This window comes from Erythrolamprus reginae, chromosome 7 (genome assembly GCF_031021105.1).
Source record: "Erythrolamprus reginae isolate rEryReg1 chromosome 7, rEryReg1.hap1, whole genome shotgun sequence".
NCBI lineage: Eukaryota > Metazoa > Chordata > Lepidosauria > Squamata > Dipsadidae > Erythrolamprus > Erythrolamprus reginae.
In genome coordinates, this window is record NC_091956.1 from 59,122,673 (window position 1) to 59,145,299 (window position 22,627).

A 22,627-nucleotide genomic window follows, 5' to 3' on the forward strand; every position below is an offset into this window, starting at 1 on the left:
TAGATCTTCCAAACCGTTTAGGGCAGGGGTAGGCAAAGTTGGCTCTTCTATGACTTATGGACTTCAACTCCCAGAATTCCTGAGCCAATCATGCTAGCTCAGGAATTCTGGGAGTTGAAATCCACATGTCATAGAAGAGCCAACTTTGCCTGTCCCTGGTTTAGGGCAGCAGAAGTTTTCAAATTTGGCAACTTTTAAGACTTGTGGACTTCAACTCCCAGAATTCTCTAGCCAGCATTGCTTGCTAGAGAATTCTGGGAGTTGAAGTCCACAAGTCTTAAAAAGTTGCCAAGTTTGGGGAACCCCTAGTTTAGGGGGAATCACCTGAATTTTTATAACCCAGATCTGGTAAGCTTATTTTTTTTTCTCAGCGGGTTTCAACGAGAAAACGCCGCTTTCTGCCTCCACCTCCGAGTTTTCAAAGCTATCCAGAAAAGTCCCTTTCCGCAATGATACCAGTTATTTTTTTTAAAAAAACTGCTATAAATTGGATTACGTTTGAAACAAAACAAAGAAAAGAAAACCAGTCTAACGTTTCTTTCGAAGCCGAGGTTTCATAATAGAGACGCTTTACGACTCCGCTACGAATCGTTTCCTCCAGTTTTGCGGCGGTCGGCTTGCGCATGCGCCGTCCCCGTCGGCGAGGATTACCGGGGAAGGAGCCATGGCGGAGCTCGAGTGAGTGTTGAGACTTAGGGAAAAATCCATTTCCATCCTCCCGATAGGGCGCAGTTTTAGAAAGTTTGTGGGACGGTGTGTGGGTAAATAGAGGCTAGTGAAAAGGATGGGTGAGTTTTCGCTGACATCGGTAGAAAAAAATCGTTGCGGGAAAGCTTCCATTCCTGTGCCTGGATGGGACAGGAACGTTTAATGAACCAAGATTTTGAACGGGGGGGCTTAATTCGTGTCGCGCCGGAAGGAGAAGCAGAGTAAAGTTGTTTGACTTAAAAATGCCGGCTTCTTCAGAGAAAAAGCAGTAGATAAAAGTCCCTGTGGAAAACCGGATCAAAGAAGCATGCAATTAACCATAAGTTAGATAGGAAACGGCACCTACCCTCCCAAAGGGAAGTTTAAATATGGAATCTCTCATACTATATAGGCACCCAATGGGTATTAATTTAATTTAATTTATTAGATTTATAAGCCGCCCAAATCCAGAGTGACTGTGGGCGGCATACAATAATAAAAGCAGAATATAATAATTAAAAATCCCAGTATTAAAAGGCATTCAACCATCTATCAGTGGGACAACCAGGGGTTCTTGCTAAGTAAGAAGGTCTGTTAACAATTGTTGGTGGGTATAAAATAGATTTTTTAAAAATACTAATGCACTGAATTACACTAAATAATGCTTGCTTTTTCTTTAGGCCTCCAAAGAAGATTCCTTTGGTGCCAGAAAACATCCTCAAGAAAAGAAAGGTCTATCAGGCAATCAAGGCCACCCAGGCGAAGCAAGCCTTACTTGACAAGAGAAAGGTAGGTGGTTGGTGGTGGTGGTGGTCACCTAATGTAAGGCAAGCCATATTATAAGATCGATCAGATGAGGAGCCTAGATTTCTTTGGGCAGAAATATTCTCAAACAGGATTGTTGGGAACTGTTGACATTATGGAGGAGCAAATACCAAAGAGTTTTCTTTAAAAAAAAAAAATCAAGTTTGAAAGAGATGCAATATGAATTAACACAAAAGTTGTATTGTGTTCTCTTTCTCAGTTGGTTTACAGCAGGAGTTTCCAACCTTGGCAACTTTAAGCCAGGAGGACTTCAATTCCCAGAAGTCCACCAGGCTTAAAGTTGCCAAAGTGGAAGACCATGTTTTATGAGGATTATGACAACAAGATGGTGGATGAAATTACCCAAATGGCAGTAAAGGGAGATATTGTGATTATGGGTGATTTCAACATACCTGATGTTAATTGGAATATCCCTTGTGCCCTTACATGTAAAAGTAAGAATATAGTAGAGGCCCTTACAGAAGCAGCTCTGGCACAGCTGGTTAAGACACCAACTAGAGGGGAGAATATTCTAGATTTAGTTTTTACTAATGGGAATTGGGTTTCAGAGGTTAAGGTGGGAGAAAATTTAGGTTGCAGTGACCATCTATGTTTGTGGTTTGATGTAAAAACTGATTGTGAGCAATCCTATACTGCAACCAAAGTACTGGATTTCAGAAAAACAAATTTTAATGCAATGGGGGAATATTTAAATAATGAATTAAATGGGAGGGATAAAATGGCAGGAGCGAGCACCCAGTGGACTGTATTATAAAAGGCCATCTTAAAAGCCACTGGACTGTATGTGAGGCAAATAACTAAAGGTAAAAGGAAGAAGAAACCGCTATGGTTTAGTAATGATGTAAGGTCTATAATCAATGGAAAAAAGTGCCTATAGGAGGTATAAAGAGTCTGGAAGTATAGCTGACAGAGAGGTGTATAAAATGAGACAGAAGGAGGCGAAACAGATAATATATGCTGCTAAAGCTTCAAAAGAGGAAGAAATTGCCAAATCTGTGAAGAAGGGGGATAAAACCTTTTTCAGATATATTAGTGACAGAAGAAAAACTGCATCATCACAAAGCTTAGTACTGGAGATAATATATCCATTGATGGGAATAAGGAGGTCGCTGATCATTTGAATAGCTACTTCTGTTCAGTTTTCTCGCAAGGCAGCTTACAATATAATACTATGGGTGAATTGCTTTGCTTCCAGCTGTAGGGATTCAGTTCCAGTGATCTCAGGCCGATTTCTTAAAAGAACTTGAATGATTAAAGACTAATAAGGCAATGGGTCCAGATGGCATCCACCCCAGAGTTCTTAAAGAACTCAGATATGTGATTGCTACCCCCCTGACTGATTTGTTTAACCAATTCCTTTTAACAGAAGATGTTTCTGATGATTGGAGAATGGCCAGTGTTGTGCCTATCCACAAGAAGGGCTAGTAATTACAGGCCAGTTAGCTTGACATCAGTTATAGTTAAAATTATGGAGACTCTACTCAAAAAGAGGATAAATCAGCACCTAAAAACCAATAACTGATTGGACCCAAATCAGCATGGCTTTACTGAAGGCAAATCATGTCAGACTAATCTCATTGATTTCTTTGACTATGTCACAAAGGTGTTGGATGAAGGTGGTGCTGTGGATATTGCCTACCTGGACTTCAGCAAAGCCTTTGATATGGTTCCACATAAAGAGCTGATAGATAAGTTAGTGAAGATTGGACTTAATCCCTGGATAGTTCAGTGGATTTGCAGCTGGCTGAAGCGTAGATATCAGAGGGTTGTTGTTAATGGCGAGTATTCTGAGAAGAGCCTGATTACAAGCGGTGTGCCACAAGGGTCTGTTCTGAGTCCTTTTTTAAAATATCTTTGTGAGTGATATAGGGGAAGGTTTGGTAGGGAAGGTTTACCTATTTGCCGATGACTCTAAAGTGTGCAATAGGGTTGATATTCTTGGAGGCGTCTGTAATATGGGAAATGATTTAGCTTTACTAGATAAGTGGTCAAAGCAGTGGAAACTGCAGTTTAATGTTACCTTGGGCAAAAGGTATCCTCAATCTGAGTATTGTATTGGCAGTTCTGTGCTAGCAAAAACTTCAGAAGAGAAGGATTTAGGGGTAGTGATTTCTGACAGTCTCAAAATGGGTGAACAGTGCAGTCAGGCGGTAGGGAAAGCAAATAGAATGCTTGGCTGCATAGCTAGAGGTATAACAAGCAGGAAGAGGGAAATTGTGGTCCCTCTATATAGAATGCTGGTGAGACCACATTTGGAATACTGTGTTCAGTTCTGGAGACCTCATCTACAAAAAGATATTGATAAAATTGAACGGGTCCAAAGATGGGCTACAAAAATGGTGGAAGGTCTTAAGCATAAAACTTATCAGGAAAGACTTAATGAACTTAATCTGTATAGTTTGTAGGACAGAAGGGAAAGGGGGGACATGATCGAAACATTTAAATATGTTAAAGGGTTAAATAAGGTTCAGGAGAGAAGTGTTTTTAATAGGAAAGTGAACACAGGAACAAGGGATCACAATCTGAGGTTAGTTGGGGGAAAGATTAGAAGTAACATGAGAAAATATTTTAGTGAAAGAGTAGTAGATGCTTGGAACAAACTTCCATCAGATGTGATTGGTAAATCCACAATAACTGAATTTAAACATGTCTGGGATAAACATATATTCATTCTAAGATAAAATACAGGAAATAGTATAAGGGCAGACTGGATGGACCATGAGGTCTTTTTCTGCCATCAATCTTCTATGTTTCTATGGGAATTGATGTCATAACTGATACATTCTGTGATTTGTCTTCACATTTTATGGCCTCCTCTCCAAGAATAGATGGTGTCTTGTCATTGTCTCTCACAGGTTGAGGTTTACATTTCACAAAATTTAAACCCTTCCACTATTCATGTTCTTTATTTATAAAAACCTGGTTATAATATCCTTCATGTAAGTTGCATGAATCATGGCACCTTACTGAGATCCAATTTGTTATAATATAATATAATGTAATGTAATATAATATAATATAATATAATATAATATAATATAATATAATATAATATAATAATTAGGACCATAGACTAGAACCCGGAGACTCTAGTCTTCAGGAATGAAAGGAATGATCAAAATAAAAGGCAAATCAAAGTAAAATCAATACATAAATACTGTGATGGAGTGTTATACCTAAGTGGTGAATTTCATAAACATTAATACTTTTTAAACATGTTAATTTTTGCTATAACCAAACTTTTGCTTCATCAAAAACCAAACATATTTTATTTTTCACTTGGCTCCATTGTGGTTATTCTATTATCCCTCATCTAATTATATCACTATCATTGGTAGTTTTTTAAAACACTTAATTCTCATTAAGATTGCAGTATATAAATAGCAATGCAGTGTTTTGAGTATGTGTATTTTAAAAACTTGTTTTTGCTTTTTTAACAGCACCAGACTGGAAAACAGATCAGATTCAAACGCCTTGAAGTTTTTTTGAGAGACTCTCAGAGGAAACATAGAGATGATGTTCGTCTGCGGCGCATGGAACATAAGCCTGGGCAGATGACAATGCCCGATGGACACAAACTGGCATTTGCTGTACGGATTGCAGTGTAAGGAACACTTCATCCTCTGTATAATTGTTTTAACAGCAATTTGCTTCTACTGCTTCTAAATGAATAAAAATAACCCGGTGAAGTAAGGATAGCATATTCTCACCAATAAGGGCTTGTAAATTCATTATCTTATAGGGTGGCTCCTTCCTGATGCATTGACATACTTGTAGAAAGACTGCCCTCTCTCTCCGATCATTGGAATTGTTAAGGACTGGCATGGAATTTATTTACTGTATTAAAATTGCAGATGATTACAGTCTATTCTTTATGTAATAGATATATTTTATTATATCTGGCTTTATGGCTGTAATAAACAATTTTATTTGATTGTTCTTGTAGGGGACCCACTTGCTTACACAAACAGCTACTTTTTATAGATGTTACCGAGCTTAGAATAGTGGAGAGCATTCTTGATAGTAGAAAATGTGACGAATCAGTAAGACTCTTCCCCCTCTCCCCATTTCAACATTGAGCATCTAAATCCTAGTGTAGTACTACACATCATAGTGATATAGCGATAGCACTAAAGATTATTAACTGGGTACTTGGTATTGAATCCTCAATTCTAAGATTTATATAGGTATTTAATTATAACTTTCTGCTTTTTATCTTTTAACTTATAAGATCTTTAAATCAGGCCATTTTATACTCAAGTTGATGTTTTCTATGTGCCTTTAACCACAATTTCTAAAATTCCAGATGACATGGAAATACTTTGAGCTAGAGTCTCAGATCACTGTACAGTATGTTAAGAAAAGACTTGAAACCTGAAAGTAATCATTGCACATGTTGTATCAAGACATCTATGCCTGAGAATTAGCTATTGAATTAAAAGGATTTTAGGTTTACAGAAGTATTGACAGATATCTGTGTAATTTTTTCTTGTTGGAAAATCCAAGATGCTGATTTGCCTAATAATAATATTTACTTCTATTGATTTAGAATTAAAGGAGTCAGTTCCCGGGTACGATATATGATACAAAGGCTGAGATTAAGAAAGATTTACAGTGGCACATTTGTTAAATTGACACCAGCTTCATTAAAAATGCTGCAAACAGTGGAGCCTTATGTGGCATGGGGGTTTGTATCTATTTTTTTTTATTACATAGAAATATGATTAATGGTGATGCCTAAAATGGATCATAACATAGTTCACATTTATTTTCCTATATACCATATTTTTCAGACTATAAGACACACCCAAGTATAAGACACATCTTAGTTTTTGAGTAGGGAATTTTTTTAAAAAAGCTGATTGATGGGTGGATCTGCCTCCCAGAATATCCCCAATCAGCTGTTCCCAGAGGTGAATTTTAGCAAAAGGTTCATTGGTTGTGAACTCTGCATCTTGCTTTTATTTCTGCCTCTCAAGCCTCAATTTCAGAGGTTCCCCGCCCTTCCCCCCCCCCCCCGAAACTTCATTTCTGAGGCCTTTTTCAGCCTCTAAAACTTCTGTTTGAGAGGCTGGGCAGGGCTGCATTTGGAGTATAAGATGCACCTACATTTTCACCCCTCTTTTTGGGGAAAAAGATGCTCTCATACTCCAAAAAATACAGTAGTAGTTTTTTTAAAAAAATTACATTTCTGAATAATGCTGTACCTATGTTCCCTTTGCAAAAATATGGACATTTGGAGGCCAAAAACTACAAAATGAGTGAAATATAATTATAAGATATTTAGAGTTGTTTTTGTTAATGTTTTAATGATACAGTGTTTATCTTGGTATTCAATAGGTTATAGGTTTACTATTTTTATTATGTATTAATTATTTGGGGTATTGCACATCTTCAAATTGGAGTCATGGTAAAAAATTGATGGAACAATCCAAATTTCAGACTATAAAAGCTGTGACATTGGTAGATTGAAATATTAAGCTGGCAGAAAGAAAATAAGAATGGAGATGATGTGCATGTTTTTGAAAGGGCAATTTAAGATGAAATTCTCACAATTGTTCAGGTTGTTTGTAAGATACAAAATGCAATGTATTAAAAACAAAAGCGAGATAGCAAGAATATATAGTACAGTACTTTCCTTTTTGGATCAATTTGATCATATAATTCCAATAATATGTTACAAATTGTCTTGATTTTTTTGTTATTTCCAAAATTATTACTGGGTTTTATATTTACACAGGTATCCCAATCTCAAATCTATTCGAGAGTTGATATTGAAACGAGGCCATGCAAAGATCCAAAATAAAAAGGTTGCTTTGACAGATAATGTTCTGATAGAGGAACATCTGGGTAAGATAACAAATAGCATGGGATGTTGGGACAGTGTTTCTGTACAATCTGGTGACGATTGAAGGGCATGTCATTTCCAAAACACTTTTTTTTTCCTGTCCACAGGAAACCATGGCATTATTTGCCTGGAAGATGTTATTCATGAAGTTTACTCAGCTGGAAAGCATTTTAATGAAGTCAATAATTTTTTGTGGCCATTCTATCTGTCTGTTGCTCGGCATGCAGCCCGTAATAAAATGGGATTCCAGAAAGAGATTGGTAATCCTGGATTTCGAGGCAATGATATCAATCAGCTTATACGCCTTTTGAATTAGATCCAGGTAGGTACTGCATTGACTTACCAATTTGGGTGTTCTGAACTCATCAGCTTGCAGCAGTGATTTTCAACCTTTTTTGAGCCGCGGCACATTTTTTACATTTACAAAATCCTGAAGCACACCACCAACCAAAATGACACTAACACAGTACAGCTGAGGCTTCATCTAGTGGTGGCAACATTTATCTCCGGTCCTGACCAGGATTAGAAACCGGGACCATGGGGAGGAATAGCACTTTCAACTACTTGCCACAGCCACACAATGACAAGTGCGCGGCAGCCCGAGCGGGGACCTTCCTGGGTGTGGATGAGAGGCGGCCTGCTATTGGTTCATCGCTAGTAGTCGGGATGAATCCTAGAAGGTGATTGGTCAGTGAGTGTTCCCTGTGTCTCCACTCTTCCTGTTGCTGATAGCTGGAGGGATTGTGAGGGGAATGTTTATGTCCAGATGGAGGCGGCTGGCTGCGGGCCGGGTAAATGGCCTCCGTGGGCCATATCTGGCATGCAGGCCGTAGTTTGGGGACCCGTGTTTAATTTCCCCACGGCACGCCTGACCATGTCTCACAGTACACTGGTTGAAAAACACTGGCTTATAGCACTAGACTGATGCAGTTGTGCTTATAAGTTTACCCTGGCAGAATTTATGACTTCCTGGCCATTTTTCAGAGAATATGAATGATAACACGAACATAAGAAGGGCCATGCTGAATCAAGTCAAAGCCCATCAAGTCCAGTATTCTGTGTCACACAGTGGCCCACCAATTGTCCATGGGGATCTTGACTCACTTTCCCCTGACCCCCAACAAATGGTGCTCAAGGGAATCCTGCCTGCCTCAACCAACATAGAGGCGACACATGGACATCCATTTCAATAACCACCGGTACACTTGATGAAAATCTTTCTGTCACTCATGGTTAGTGTTTGGCTGAAGCCATTTAATATCAATTGACTGCGTTTATTCTTTTGCAATGATGACAACAGAAACTACCAAAATGACTGATCAAAAGTTTACATATCCCAGTTTTTAATACGGTGTGCTGTCCACTTAACATCAATGACAGCTTGAAGTCTTTTGTGGTATGTGTGAATGAGTCTCTATATCTTCTCAGATGGTAAAGCTGCCCATTCTCCCTGGCAAAAAGTCTCCAGGATCCATAAATCCTTGGGCCGTCTGGCATGAACTGCATGTTTGAGATCTCCCCAGAATTATTCAATGATATTGAGGTCAGAGGAATGAGATGGCCACTCAGAACCTTCATTTTATTCTTCTGTAGCCAATGACAGGTCGACTTGGTCTTGTGTTTAGGATCATTGTCATGTTGCAATGTCCAAGTAATTTTCATGTGCATCATTCGAGCTGATGAATGCAAATTGTCCTCCAGTATCTTTTAATAACATATTGCATTCATTATGCCATCAATTCTGACCAAATGTCCTGTGCCTTTGTAGCTCATACAGTCATCCCCAAAACATTAGCAGTACACCTCTGTGTTTCACAGCAATACACCTCTGTGTACTTTTCTTCAAAGGCCTTGCTGACTCCTCCAAATGTAGGGTTTATAGTTGTGGCTGAAAAGCTCAATTTTGGACTCATCACTCTAAATGACTTTGTGCCAGAAGGTTTGAGGCGTGTCTCTGTGCTGTTTGGCGTATTGTAAACGGGATACTTAGTGGTATTTGTGTAGCAATGGCTTTCTTCTGATGACTCAACCATGCATCCCATCTTTCTTCAAGTGCCTCCTTATTGTGCTTCTTGCAATAGGCATACCACATGTTTTCAGAGTGTCCTGTATTTTATCTGAAGTTATTTGTGGTTTTCTCTTTGCATCCCAAATAATTTTCCTGGCAGTTGTGGCTGAAGGTTTAGTTGATCTACCTGATCAAGGTTTGGTTTCAACAGAACCCCTCATTTTCCACTTGGTTAGAGTTTGAACACTGCTGATTGGCATTCTCAATTCCTTGGATATCTTTTCCAGATTTTAAACAGTTCAACTATATTTTCACACAGATCTTTTGATAATTATTTTACTTTCCCCATGACTCAGTATCCAGACACGTCAGTGCAGCAATGACTGAACGATGCAAGAGTCTGTCAGGCCAGAAACTCATTGGCCTTTTGTGACACACACACACACACACACACACACACACACACACGGATTACATGCAAACAAATCACAGGTGAGGTTGGTTACCTTTAATAGCCATTCGCACCCCCTTGTGATAATCTGTGTGCATGTAATTAGGCCAACATCACCATGGTATGTAAACTTTTGATCGGGATAATTTGGGTAGTTTCTGTTGTCATTATGATTGCAAAGAGTAAACATAGTTGATTGATAATAAATGGCTTCAGCCAAACACTGACCATGAGTGAGAAAGATTTTTGTGTTGTCATTCATACTTTCTGAAAAATGGCCAGGATAAATTCTGCCAGGGTATGTGAACCTGAGCACCACTGTATGTCAAAAATAACCTTAAAAATGGTGCTGGTCAACTATTTCTGCCAAAGATACAAATGTGTTTGTGAAGTCACCAGAAATCAAATTAACCCTGCTGTTCTGTTCGGGTCGTATGTGACCCGAAGCCAAGTTTGAGTCCCTGTAAAAATTTTTCCCTGCATATCTGAAACTTGAAATTTCATGACTGTTCATCATTTCAGGGGTTCTCTCTATGAGAATTTTTTTTTGGGGGGTGGGGGGCTTAGTTTTTGCTGGGCAAAAAAAGTTACAAATCTTCTGTTCCCAGGTCACCCTGACCCGGACTGAAAACTCTTCATTTGCAGTGCTTATGTTTGGTCTTTTTGAAAGCTTTTTTCACTTGGAAAGTAGTCTGAACATTTCTGCACACAATGGAATGAAAATTGAACTGAAAAAATTAATCCTTATTGGTTTATTTTGCACATAAATGTGCCTCCCCCCCGTTTTTGTGAAATGTTTTTCAATTTATGGATAGTTTTGCTTGCAAAATGCATTCTATTTTACTGAAGTTGGTGTGAGATTGGTAGCTTGAACATTTCTGAATATAAGAAAAATATAAAGGAACTGAAAAAAAATGATTCTTACTGGTTTTTTAACATCAGAAATAAGCCCCCCCCCCCCCCTCGGCTGCTTGCAACCATTTTCACTTTTTATTTTTTTATGCTCCAAATCCGAAATATTCTTTAAAATCTTAGGCATTCATTAACTCAATTTAACAATGCTGATCATCAAAAAAATATTTGTGGGGGTGGGGGAAAAATTTTTTTTCTGGGCAAAAAAAAAGTCACATTTAGTCTGTTCGGGTCATATAGACCCGGACCAAAATGATTTTTTTTAGGTACTTGAATTTGGTCTTTTAGAAACCTTTTTCAACTGGAAAACTAGTTTGAACATTTATGAACATAATGATATGAAAATTGAACTGGAAAAATTGAGACTTATATTTCTATTTTGATCAAAAAGCCCCTCCCCCCATCCTTTCTGAATTTTGTGTCAATTTATATTTTTTAAGGCTACAAATCCCTAAGGAATTTTCCCCCAAAAGGTTTGATATACTAAATTGAACAATCCTGAACATAAGAAAAATATAAATGAACTGAAAAAATGGTTCTTATTGGTTTATTTTTGCCACAAAAGGGCCACCCCCCTCGGCCTTGCTGTGTGCCATTATTGTCACTTGTTATACATATTTGGCTAGAAATATTTGGAATATCCTTTTGAAAATCAACCACATTGTAGCCAGAGAACTAATTTTATGAAAGAAATCCATTTTACTAAAAAAAAGTATGTAAGTTTGAAATTAACAGCATATTTTTATATAAATTGAAATAACTTTATGTGCAAAATAAACCAATATGCATCAATTTTTCCAGTTCAATTTTCATATCATTATGTTCAGAAATGTTCAAGCTACAAATCCCACACCAACTTTAGTAAAATAGAATGCATTTTGATAACAAAACTATCCATAAAGTGAAGACTATTTCACAGAAACGGGGGGGAATGCATTATATCACCAAATAAACCAATAAGATTTACTTTTTTCATTTCAATTTTCATATCATTGTGTGCAGAAATGTTCAAGCTACCAATCCCACACCAACTTCAGTAAAATAGAATGCATTTTGCAAGCAAAACTATCCATAAATTGAAAAACATTTCACAAAAACGGGGGTGTGTGTGTCACATTTATGTGCAAAATAAACCAATAAGGATTAATTTTTTCAGTTCAATTTTCATTCCATTGTGTGCAGAAATCTTCAAACTTGTTTCCAAGTGAAAAAAGCTTTCAAAAAGATTAATTTGCAGTCCGGGTCAAATAGACCCGGGAACATAAGATTAGGGATTTTTTCTAAACAGAACAAGGTTTTTTTCAGTAGATTTTTCCTAAAAGTACACTTGTTCAGAACGATAGATTAGTTAAAGCTCATCTGTTGGTTTGTTCCATCCTAACCTTGCTTCTTCTGTATTTTGAATTAGAGTTCAGTAATACTGATTAGTGGTTTTGTTTGCTGAGTTCAGGCAAGAAATAAATAGTCAAATAAATCAATAGTGTGGTCAGTTATAAAGCAGAACTCCAGAACTACTGTTCATACAGGTCCCTGGTTAATGATGGAAGTTGGGACTGGAGTTTCCATTGATCAGCGATGCTGTAAAAGTGCAACATTTTACAATCATGCTGCTTAGCAAAGAAAATCTACCTCCACTCCATTGTATACTCATCTTAACGAATTCTGTTAATTCTCCTGTTATATTTACTGTTGTAATGTTTTATAATACTGCTTTTTCATGCAGCATGTAAATTCAGTAAACTATTATGTAAGTCCCATTCTAATGAAATAGTGTTCCCTCGATTTTCGCAGCTTCGAACTTCACGAATAGCCTATACCACGGATTTTCAAAAAATATTAATTAAAAAATACTTTGCGGGTTTTTTTCTATACCACGGTTTTTCCTGCCCGATGACATCATACGTCATCGCCAAACTTATAATTTTTGCAAGTAAATAACAAAAAAAATTATTATTATTAATAAATTATTATGTTTATAAATATCAGGATCACTAAGTGTCTTATTCAATGGTGAGTACCAGTAATAATGGTGAGTAAATGGTTGTTAAGGGAATGGGAAATGGTAATTTAGGGGTTTAAAGTGTTAAGGGAAGACTGTTGTGATACTGTTTATAGCTAAAAATGGTGTATTTACTTCCGCCCCTCTACTTCACGGAAATTCGACTTTCGCGGGCGGTCTCGGAACGCATCACCCGCGAAAATCGAGGGAACACTGTATACCCAGTTTTAAAGTTTAGTTCTTAAAGTTTGCAGTATTGTGGTAAAATTACATTTCATTTGGAGCTTCTTTTTAAACTTACTTTCAGTTCAATTTTAAAATATTTTCTTAGCATTTCTTGTCAAGAAGTAAACGTCATTTCGCCTGCACTGTTTTTCAGAAATGTGTTTTCAGAGGAAATTCTGGAAGGCATCTATTTGTACTCCATGATGTACATTCATTTTCCAGAAGTTTGTGAGATAATGTGGCATAATTATTTCATAATTGGAGGAGGAAAACAAAGGTAATCCAGCAACTAGGCTTCAAGTGAATTGATGTGGATCAACAACAGCAAAGTATACTTGTATGTGTATTGAACATAGAAAAAAAGAATGTGTACAATCTCAGACGTGTGAAGCATCTACAATTTTTGACTTCCAAATTAATATGTAAAGGACAATGGAGAAAACTAAATGTAGAAACTGACGATCAATAATCAGTGCAACCTGATGTACACAGATTTTCCTACATGTGTGTAAATACAAATTATCTAAAATTATTTTATAAAAGCAATTGTAAAATATTCTTTTAAAAATTTGCTTGCGGCAAAATGGGATGAACACAAAATAAAGTTTTATTTTGAACCCAGGACAAACCATTGTGTTTGAATTCTACAGAACATTTGAATCAGCCATGGTTTGGCAAAACTAAAACAATGTGCTTTGGTGATATGAGATTTTGATAAAATCCATGAAAGGCAAGGCTGGGCTGTGTTGCTCCATTACCCCTCTCCCCAAGACTTATCCCTCTCATTTTCTTCTTCAGCGGCTTTTTCTGCTGATATTTTTGATTTTTCTTGCCTTATATCTTCAGCCCGCTTCTGATGTATTTGCTTAAAAGGCTTCTTCTATGCGTGTTCTTAGAATTCAAAACAAAGATATTTCCACATAAAAAGGATACTTATAACTTCCAAAACTATTTCAAATCAATCTGGATCTTAGACTATTAGTGTTGATTCAAAGATTCGTAATAACTGAAAAGTATTTAAACAATTTGAGTGATTAGAAAAGGAAGTACGTTCTTTTGAAAGGTGCAAGCCTTGGTTTGAGCAAAAGATGGCTTTCCTTCATTATACAGAGCTCTAAATTTGTAAATTTGTAAAAGACTGCTGTCTCCTCACAAGGAGCAACTATATGGAATACAGTGGTACCTCTACCTACAAACGCCTCTATTTATGAATTTTTCTAGATAAGAACCGGTGCTCAAGATTTTTTTGCCACTTCTCAAGAACCATTTTTCACTTACAAACTTGAGCCTCCGAAACTGTAACCAGAAAAGGCAGGGAGAAGTCTCTTTGGGGCCTCTCTAGAAATCTTCTGGGAGGAAACAGGACCAGAAAAGACGGGGAGAAGCCTTTGTGGGACCTCTCTAGGAATCTCCTGGGAGGAAGCAGGGCCTCCACCCTCCCTATGGTTTCCCCAATCGCACACATTATTTACTTTTACATTGATTCCTATGGGAAAAATTGCTTCTTACAAACTTTTCTACTTAAGAACCTGGTCATGGAATGAATTAAGTTCGTAAGTAGAGGTACCACTGTACTTGTGGGTGATCTCAAGTTCTTTCCTTGTCCATTGTTTATTCTGCATGACCATATTCTAATTGCCAATTCTTGGCTGAATGTCCAGGGTTCAGTTTTCATATAGGATCTATTTATAAAGTAGATTTGTACCATTCCAGCTGCAACAAAAGACTACCACCATGACAATCTCCATTTTGTATCGTTTACTTATGCTAAAACTCTTATTTGCCCTATTGCAGCAGTCAACATTGTAATATTAATAACATTTTCAACAGGTAATATTTTATAACTTGCAGGATGTGTTTGTATCCAATATGCAGAATCAAACAGACCATCTTTGAGTTCTTTGGTTTTGCGTATCAAGATATATAAAAATCATCTGGTCCTTAGCATTTCTTAAAAGTAGGTAATACAAGCTCATTAAAAACAAGATGAGATGTATACCATGTCATTTATTTTACAAAAAGAAAGCCAGAATGGAGAAGCCATGTGTAAAAAAGCTAAGTACACCTTATGATTCAATAGCATTTAGAATCATCTTTAGCAACAATAACTTGAGGTAATCATTTTGATAAGAATTTAACAGCCTCTCACATCATTGTGGAGAAATATAGGCATACAAATCTAATAAATTATTATTAATTATCATTATTATTTATAACTCCTCCTAGACTGATGGGCAGTGACAACTGCTTCTCTTAAGATCATTTCTGATGTATTTTTGGCATTGTGTTAACACATAACTCAATACTGGAGACCAGCAAATTCTTAAAACTTCAGCTTTTATAAAGATAGTCATACTTGCCGATGATAATTGATCAAGGACATTTGATTAGAAGCACATGGCTGCTACTTAGCCTCTTCATATCTAAGGAAGCACCATAGTAAAGGTGTACTTAATTTTTCACAAATGGTTTCTCCAGTTTTGCTTTTTGTAAAAGAAATGATGGCATTGTGTAATTGCCATGTGCTGTTCATCTGAGGTTGCACTTCTTTTAACTGCTAAGTTCCAGATGATTTTAATATGTCCTCATATCTAAAACCATAGAACCCAATAGAATACTTTCTTTTTCACATAACTAGTTTATCTGTAATACAGCTTTTTGACTTCAAACAAATATTTACTTCACCAATTAAAACCAAATAAAAACCACGTGAATTTATTATTATTATTATTTTTACTAAAAATGACATTTACATTATACATTTTATTACATGGAAACCACTGATAATAATTCAATTGTAATATTGAAAGGACAGGATTCAAGTCAATGTATATTTACAAGATGATGCGTCAGCTCAGATAACCAAGCTGGTGTTTTGAAAAAAATCTTAATTACTGTTGGGTAAGGAATCTTACAAAAGGGGACATATACAAATACAATGTTATCTACTAAATCACAGCAACGTGTCCGTTTTGTAGGCCACCATACTGCTAACTTTGTGTATTGTAGTAGTGAAAGAACGAAGGCGGACTTCTTCAGAATTAGTAATGAATTGTGGCCCTGACTCCTCCCACTTTTCTGGAACAGACAGTTCTTTGTCTGTGAATATGAGTAAGTCAAATGCACCTGGAAGAATCACAAATAATTATTTTGCTACATTTACATGAATCTAGAACAAACATTTAAACAAAACTATCCATTTCTTGAGTGCAACGTATAAGCTTACAGTAACAAAAGAACCAGTGAATTATGACTTCTTTAGCAAGCCATCATTAAAATCCCATTTATGATGTGTGACCTGTGTTATTATATAAATCATGGAAAACTACCAAATTTTAACTCCTGAACTCTTCCATTGTGCTTTACCCATGTATGCCACCCAAAATAGAATGCAGCTGCGAGAGCAATCATGGGCTTTCCCAAATATGCCCATGTTACACCAACACTCCGCAGTCTGCATTGGTTGCTGATCAGTTTCCGATCACAATTCAAAGTGTTGGTTATGACCTATAAAGCCCTTCATGGCACCGGACCAGATTACCTCAGGGACCGCCTTCTGTTGCACGAATCCCAGCGACCAGTTAGGTCCCACAGAGTGGATCTCCTCCCGGTCCCGTCAACTGAAGAATGTCGCTTGGTGGGACCCAGGGGAAGAGCCTTCTCTGTGGCGGCCCCGGCCCTCTGGAACCAACTCTCCCCAAAGATTAGAATTGCCCCCACCCTCCTTGTCTTTCGTAAGCTGCTTAAAAGCCACCTCTGCCGTCAGGCATGGGAGAATTGAGACCCTCTTCCCCCTAGGCCTTTACAATTCTATGCATGGTATGTATGTATGTATGTATGTATGTATGTATGTATGTATGTATGTACGTATGTATGGGTTTTTTATATTAATGGGTTTTTAATTGTTTCTAACATCAGACTACTATTGTACACTGCTTTATTGTTGCTGTTAGCCGCCCCGAGTCTCCGGAGAGGGGCGGCATACAAATCCAATAAATAAATAAATAAATAAATAAATAAAATTACTTGATTATGATAGGCAACTATTTAAACATGACAAATATTGCAACTTTAGTTAGTTTCATATTAGCTCAGATGGTTTCTATTTGGTCACAGGACTCATCCTATGCAGATTTTTTTGTGAGAATTGCAATTAGATAGTGCATGTGAAGTATACCAAAATGAAACTTATATTCCCTCATTAAGCAATATTACTTACAGGTAGTTTCTAACAAAGGAAGGAATGTCACCGTAGCTGTTATTTGTCTGATAATAGATCTGATTTCATCCTGTATAGCTTTCTGAGATTTCTGCCTTGGTGCACTAAAATAGCAAATTAAAAGTTCTCAATGTAAAAGAAGATAAAATATAAAGCAAATAGTAATTATCACTAATATTACTAACTGACAGGCATAATAGACTAACTTCTTGTATGATTAACATGTCCAAGATGAGAAGTTAATACAAGCAAAACAAGTACTTTTTCCAAATTGCCATATTTTTTGGAGTTTAAGATGCACCTTTTACCCCCCCAAAAAAAGGTGAAAATTTGGGTGTGTCTTATACACTGAATGCAGCTCCACCCACTCTTTGGTCTCCACGTGTTGCATTTTATACCCGTTCCAGGCTGCAGGGATTGCCACAGTCCATCGCCTCAAAAACAGAGCTTTTGGAGGCTTCAAAAGCACCCCTTCCCAAATGGAGCTTTCCTCCCAAATGCTTGTCCTGGATGCTGATGGGCAGAGGCAGAATCTTATACTAATGTGCATCTTATACTCCAGAGCAGTGTTTTTCAACCAGTGTGCCGCGGCACACTAGTGTGCCGTGAGACATGGTCAGGTGTGCCGTGAAGCTCAGAGAGAGAGAGAGAAAGCAAGAGAGAGAGAGAAAGAAAGCAAGAGAGAGAGAAAGAGAACAAGAGAGAGAGAGAAAGCAAGAGAGAGAGAAAGAGAACAAGGGAAAGAAAGCAAGAGAGAGAGAAAGAAAGCAAGAGAGAGAGAGAGAGGGAAGGAGAGAGAAAGACATAGGGGGAGGTAGGGAGGGAGAGAGAAAGAGAGCAAAAATAGAGGAAGGAAGGAAGAGAAAGAAGGATGGAGAGAGAAAGAAGGAAGGGAGAGAAAGAAGGAGAGAGAAGAGAGAATTTTTTTGTCCAAACTTTTTTTAGCCCCCACCCTCCCCCCCGCTCAATGTGCCCCAGGGTTTCGTAAATGTAAAAAATGTGCCGCGGCTCAAAAAAGGTTGAAAATCACTGCTCCAGAGCATCTTGTATTCTGAAAAATATGGTATCTGATTCAACCTTAGCAACTATAAGCCTTAAAACTAAATCTAATAATATTAAACCTAATAACTGCACATTTTGACTCTTAATATGAATTCAATTTATTTCTCTTCTTTTGAACATTCAGTGCTATTATGGATACAAAGAGCAGGTAGTACAACTGATAATAGATGTCAATATTTCTGAAATAGCTTTAAAATTCTTACTCTGGCAGTAAACCAGAGAAGCACCAATTAATGAACAAGAATGTTCTTGGTTCTCAATAATACGTTGAGTGGGGGTCTTTGTAATGAATAATGGTAGAAGAAACACAAGGCAAACTTGTGATATGGGTTGGGCAAGCTATATACTTCAGGAATGGCAATAACTTTTTAAGAAGAATTAACGGAGGGGGGAAATCCTACATTTCCCATGGTTTGAAACAAATATACTTACTTTTCATTTTTGGCAGTTTTGTCACATTCAATGTCAAATTGCCATCTTTCAAGAACTTCGCTGGTTTCCTTACTAGAGATCACTACCACTAGTCGTTGAACACAGCATTCAAAGAGCCATTCTAAAAAGAGCAAGAAGTTAGTTTTCTGAATTCTACAAACGAGAAACTGTCAAATACATGGGCACTTATTTATCGCAGTTTTATCAACAGACAAACTATGGCTTATTTAACAGACTGCGGCTTAATATGCATAACAGAAAAAGTTCAAAATACACAACAACATTCTTATCTATCCCTTGGTGTAGTTGGATCATTCTCCTATATATGTACATAATATTGCTTTGCTTGACTATGTGGGATGAAAGGTTTGGATAAAATGATCTGCTCCTAACATTTAAGATTTCAGAGGACAACTCAAAAACATTATACCATTAGCTGTAGGGCATGTAAGCCAGCTATTTATGTGATCACACACTGGAATTCCGAGGCAACCAAATGAGATTTCCTGAGCAGCCTCTTCTTGGTCTCAGACCCTGGGGGCCTACTTGATTCTCAATGAGCTCTAGCAAATAAAAAGGCTGATGAGATGCCTAGAGCAATGCAGATGGAAAGTAAAGAACAAATGCAACCAAAATGCAATGCAAACCATGTTTATGTATCAGTGACATACCTGCTCTATGGAGCTTATGGATTATTTTGTTCATGAGCAATTGAACCCTATTAGGCAAAGAAGCTTTATCTTTTTAATTTGTATATATGTAGTCAAAAACTGAGAAATAGTAACATCATAGTATAAACAAAATGATAATAAAGATAAAAAAGCTGAGAAAGATATACAGAGAGTATATATACATATATATGTACATATGCATGTGTCTGTACATATACATGTGTGTGTGAGTGTGTACTGTGTTTCTCTGAAAATTAGATGCTGTCTTTTTTTTTTTTGGCCACCAAAAAAGGCATGGCTTATTTTTTTGGATGGAAGGGGGATGTTGTCCATTACCTCACCACACTTGCTTGCGTCACCTCCTGGCTTCTTTTTGGCTATCAGAGGCCTTCAGGAACTTCTTCATCCAGAAATGCTTTCCTGGAGGCCTCTTCGATTACAACTTTGTATAAACATTGCAAAATATCTAAATATTTTGATCCTTGATTTTAAAAAAGTATACCTTTCAGTTGTCCTACAACATTGTTCAGATAATTTTTAAGTTCAGAGTCTGCAGTAACAAGCATGGTAAGCCCATATTTTTGATCACGTGTAAATGTTTCAGCGGGATATATTCCACGTTGATACAAGATACTGTTGATACCATAGGCTGAAAGAAGAAAACATGCATATAGTTCTGTATCGGATTATCTAAACAGTATTATAATAGCAATAGCATTTATATATCACTTCACAGTGCTTTACAGCCCTCTCTAAGCAGTTTAAAGAGTCAGCATATTGCCCCAAACAATCTGGGTCCTCATTTTACTGACCTTGGAAGGATGGAAGACAGAGTCAACATTGAGCTGGTCAGGATCGAACCGCTGCCAGTGGGCAGGTTAGCCTGAAATACTGCATTCTAACCATAATAATAATAAAATAATAATAATAAACATAATAATAAATAAAATAAATATAATAATAATAATAAAAATGTCAAAGAGCTATGGTGGCACCATAGCTCTTTGTCATGTGTTGTTTATTAGTTTATTATTATTAGTTTATTATTAGCAAACTCAAAGATATACAATTGGTACATGCTGAAAAAGCTATCTTGACATTTAAGATCTTATATTTACTACTCATGGTCATTGTGTTTTGTTGTTTTAATATTTATTTTGTCTGTTATCTAAGCCTTTCCCAAACTGGCAATTTTAGGCTATAAACACTGCTTATTATGCATGGAATAAGGGCTGGATATTCGAGAGATCATTTATCTCAAAAATTATTTCTGCCTGCCCAGTATGATCCAGCAGAGTGAGTGTTCTTTATGTCCTTAACATTAAATATTGTCATCTTGTAGGACTTAGAAATTGTGCCTTCTGTTGCAGCCTCTGTCTTATCGAATAATATCCATCAAAGAGAATGCTTCTGAAATTCAGGTGAATTCATGTCTAAGACAGGACTAGGCCTCCTAGTTTCCTGCTTTCTAGATTAGTGCCATATAGCACCAGGTATATGATTGTTTTGCATATACAGGTAGTCTTTGCTTATAACAATTCATTTAGTGACCATTTGAAGTCACAACACTGAAAAAAGTAACTTAGGACCGGTTTTCAAACTAACAACCATTGCAGTATCCCTGTAGTCACATGATCAAAATTCCAACGCTTGGCAACAGAGTCATATTTCTGATGGTTCCAGCATCCCAAGGTCATGTGATCCTCTTTTCTGACAAGCAGTCAATGGGGAAGCCAGTAAGTTGACAGTCGTGTTAACTTACTGGTAATTAACAACTGCAGTGAGTCACTTAACAAAGGTAGTAAGAAAGGTCATAAAATGAGGCAAAACTAACTTCACTGTCTCAGCAACAGAAATGGGCTCAATTGTGGTCATAAGTCAAGGACTACCTGTATCAAGGTATACTAACTACCATTACATAAAATTTCTGATTCTGTCTATTGCACCAAATCCTAGGACTTTTTCTCCTCATTTCCAACAATGAATTACTGTTTTAGGAAAAAACCTTAAAGCCTTAGAATTCAAATGCAGCCAAGATGCAGAGACCCAGAATTCAGTCTCTCAAACCTCCATTAGACCTGCTCTTCAGATTCATTTTAAGTTAAACATCTCTTCCTCACTGAGGCTGAAGTTACTGTCCCTACAATCGTCTCCCATGTTTGTGAATAAACTTATAAAAATTAAGTACGGTAGCTAACTTCCTTCAAACTGCTTTAAGTCCTCTCAGGCACATTTTCTTTCTTTCTCTCTTTTTCTTTACTCTGGCAAATTTAAATTCCTAACTTTTGGGGCTCCCATTGAATATATTCTTATTCAATGGGAGCTATTTTTAATGACAGCAGGTGCTGCTCTTCCTACTATATAAAGGTACTTTTCAAGTTCAACTTTTCAGATATCTGCTGCTATATCTTCTGCCTACACTTAGAACGGAGGTCTTCAAATTTGGCAACTTTTAAAATTTGTGGACTTCAACTCCCAGAGTTCTCCAGCCAGCATAGCTGGGAGTTGGAAGTCCACAAGTCTTAAAAGTTGCCAAGTTTGGGGAACGCTGCTTATAGCAGTGTTTCCTAACCGTGGCAACTTGAAGATATATGGACTTCAACTCCCAGAATTCCCCAGCCAGCATTCGCTGGCTGGGGAATTCTGAGAGTTGAAGTCCAAATACAGGTATCTTCAAGTTGCCAAGGTTGGGAAACACTGGCTTATAGAGCCAAGCCGGAAGCAGTTACCACAAAGAATAACTGGCGGCGACGGAAGAAGAACGAAGGAAAAGATAGAGAACGGACCGAGTGTAGCGCTCTCGCAATGAAGCCCCCCCCCCCCCCCAACTTCATTGTCCCAAAACGCAACTCCGAGTCCTTTTCGCCCGAGCTCATTTATTCGGGTGCAAATTTCAGCGAGCACAAAGTAACTCGTGGTCAAGCACCGTCCCTTGAAAGTAAGCCTCATAAAGCAGAAAGAGAGCCGGAAGGATGAGGGACCCTGTCTTCCCACCGAGCTGGCTCACATTTCTTAAACCAGCATTCTCTCCCTTACCCGCCCGGTTACTCACAAAAGAATTCCGCCACGGTCTCGGCGCTGCCCCGCAAGGTGATGCCCTGCTCCCGGCTTTGCTGTTTCGCCATCGGCAGTCCGAAACAGTGAAACAGAACTGGGCTGAAACGGAAGCGGGGAAAAAACCCCACCAAGCCTTTCTTTTAAGCTACAGGCACAGCTAGGAAAGAAAAGACGTCCCGCCACTTGTTTGAAAAGTAGCTCCGCCTTCCTCACTTCTCGCGAGAGTACGAG

At 37.6% G+C, this 22,627-nt stretch overlaps 2 protein-coding genes across 2 annotated transcripts; one reads left to right on the top strand and one right to left on the bottom strand.

The window, feature by feature from the left end:
- The first annotated feature begins 452 nt into the window (after positions 1–452).
- On the top strand, positions 453–13,583 carry RPL7L1 (ribosomal protein L7 like 1). The gene is made up of 7 exons (XM_070757678.1): positions 453–678; positions 1,368–1,476; positions 4,953–5,116; positions 6,062–6,199; positions 7,253–7,362; positions 7,468–7,682; positions 13,110–13,583. Exons 1-6 carry the CDS (start codon positions 665–667, stop codon positions 7,674–7,676), a joined length of 744 nt encoding a protein of 247 aa, XP_070613779.1. The 5' UTR covers positions 453–664; the 3' UTR covers positions 7,677–7,682; positions 13,110–13,583.
- Positions 13,584–15,665: 2,082 nt separating this feature from the next.
- On the bottom strand, positions 15,666–22,607 carry MAD2L1 (mitotic arrest deficient 2 like 1). The gene is made up of 5 exons (XM_070757679.1): positions 22,392–22,607; positions 19,842–19,988; positions 18,669–18,789; positions 17,175–17,278; positions 15,666–16,081 (listed from the first exon to the last, which is right to left on the bottom strand). The coding sequence occupies exons 1-5, from the start codon at positions 22,462–22,464 to the stop codon at positions 15,909–15,911; spliced, it is 618 nt and encodes a 205-aa protein (XP_070613780.1). The 5' UTR covers positions 22,465–22,607; the 3' UTR covers positions 15,666–15,908.
- Positions 22,608–22,627: the final 20 nt, after the last annotated feature.

Excerpts from the sequence above, each read along its gene's own strand:
- RPL7L1 (XM_070757678.1), top strand. Across the intron at positions 6,200-7,252 it reads GAGCCTTATGTGGCATGGGG|GTATCCCAATCTCAAATCTA; the intron begins GTTTGTATCTAT and ends ATATTTACACAG. Across the intron at positions 7,363-7,467 it reads TCTGATAGAGGAACATCTGG|GAAACCATGGCATTATTTGC; the intron begins GTAAGATAACAA and ends TCCTGTCCACAG.
- MAD2L1 (XM_070757679.1), bottom strand. The coding sequence starts at position 22,464 with ATGGCGAAACAGCAAAGCCGGGAGCAGGGCATCACCTTGCGGGGCAGC. Across the intron at positions 19,989-22,391 it reads GACCGTGGCGGAATTCTTTT|CCTATGGTATCAACAGTATC; the intron begins GTGAGTAACCGG and ends TTCTTCTTTCAG. Across the intron at positions 18,790-19,841 it reads TGTTGTAGGACAACTGAAAG|AATGGCTCTTTGAATGCTGT; the intron begins GTATACTTTTTT and ends TGCTCTTTTTAG.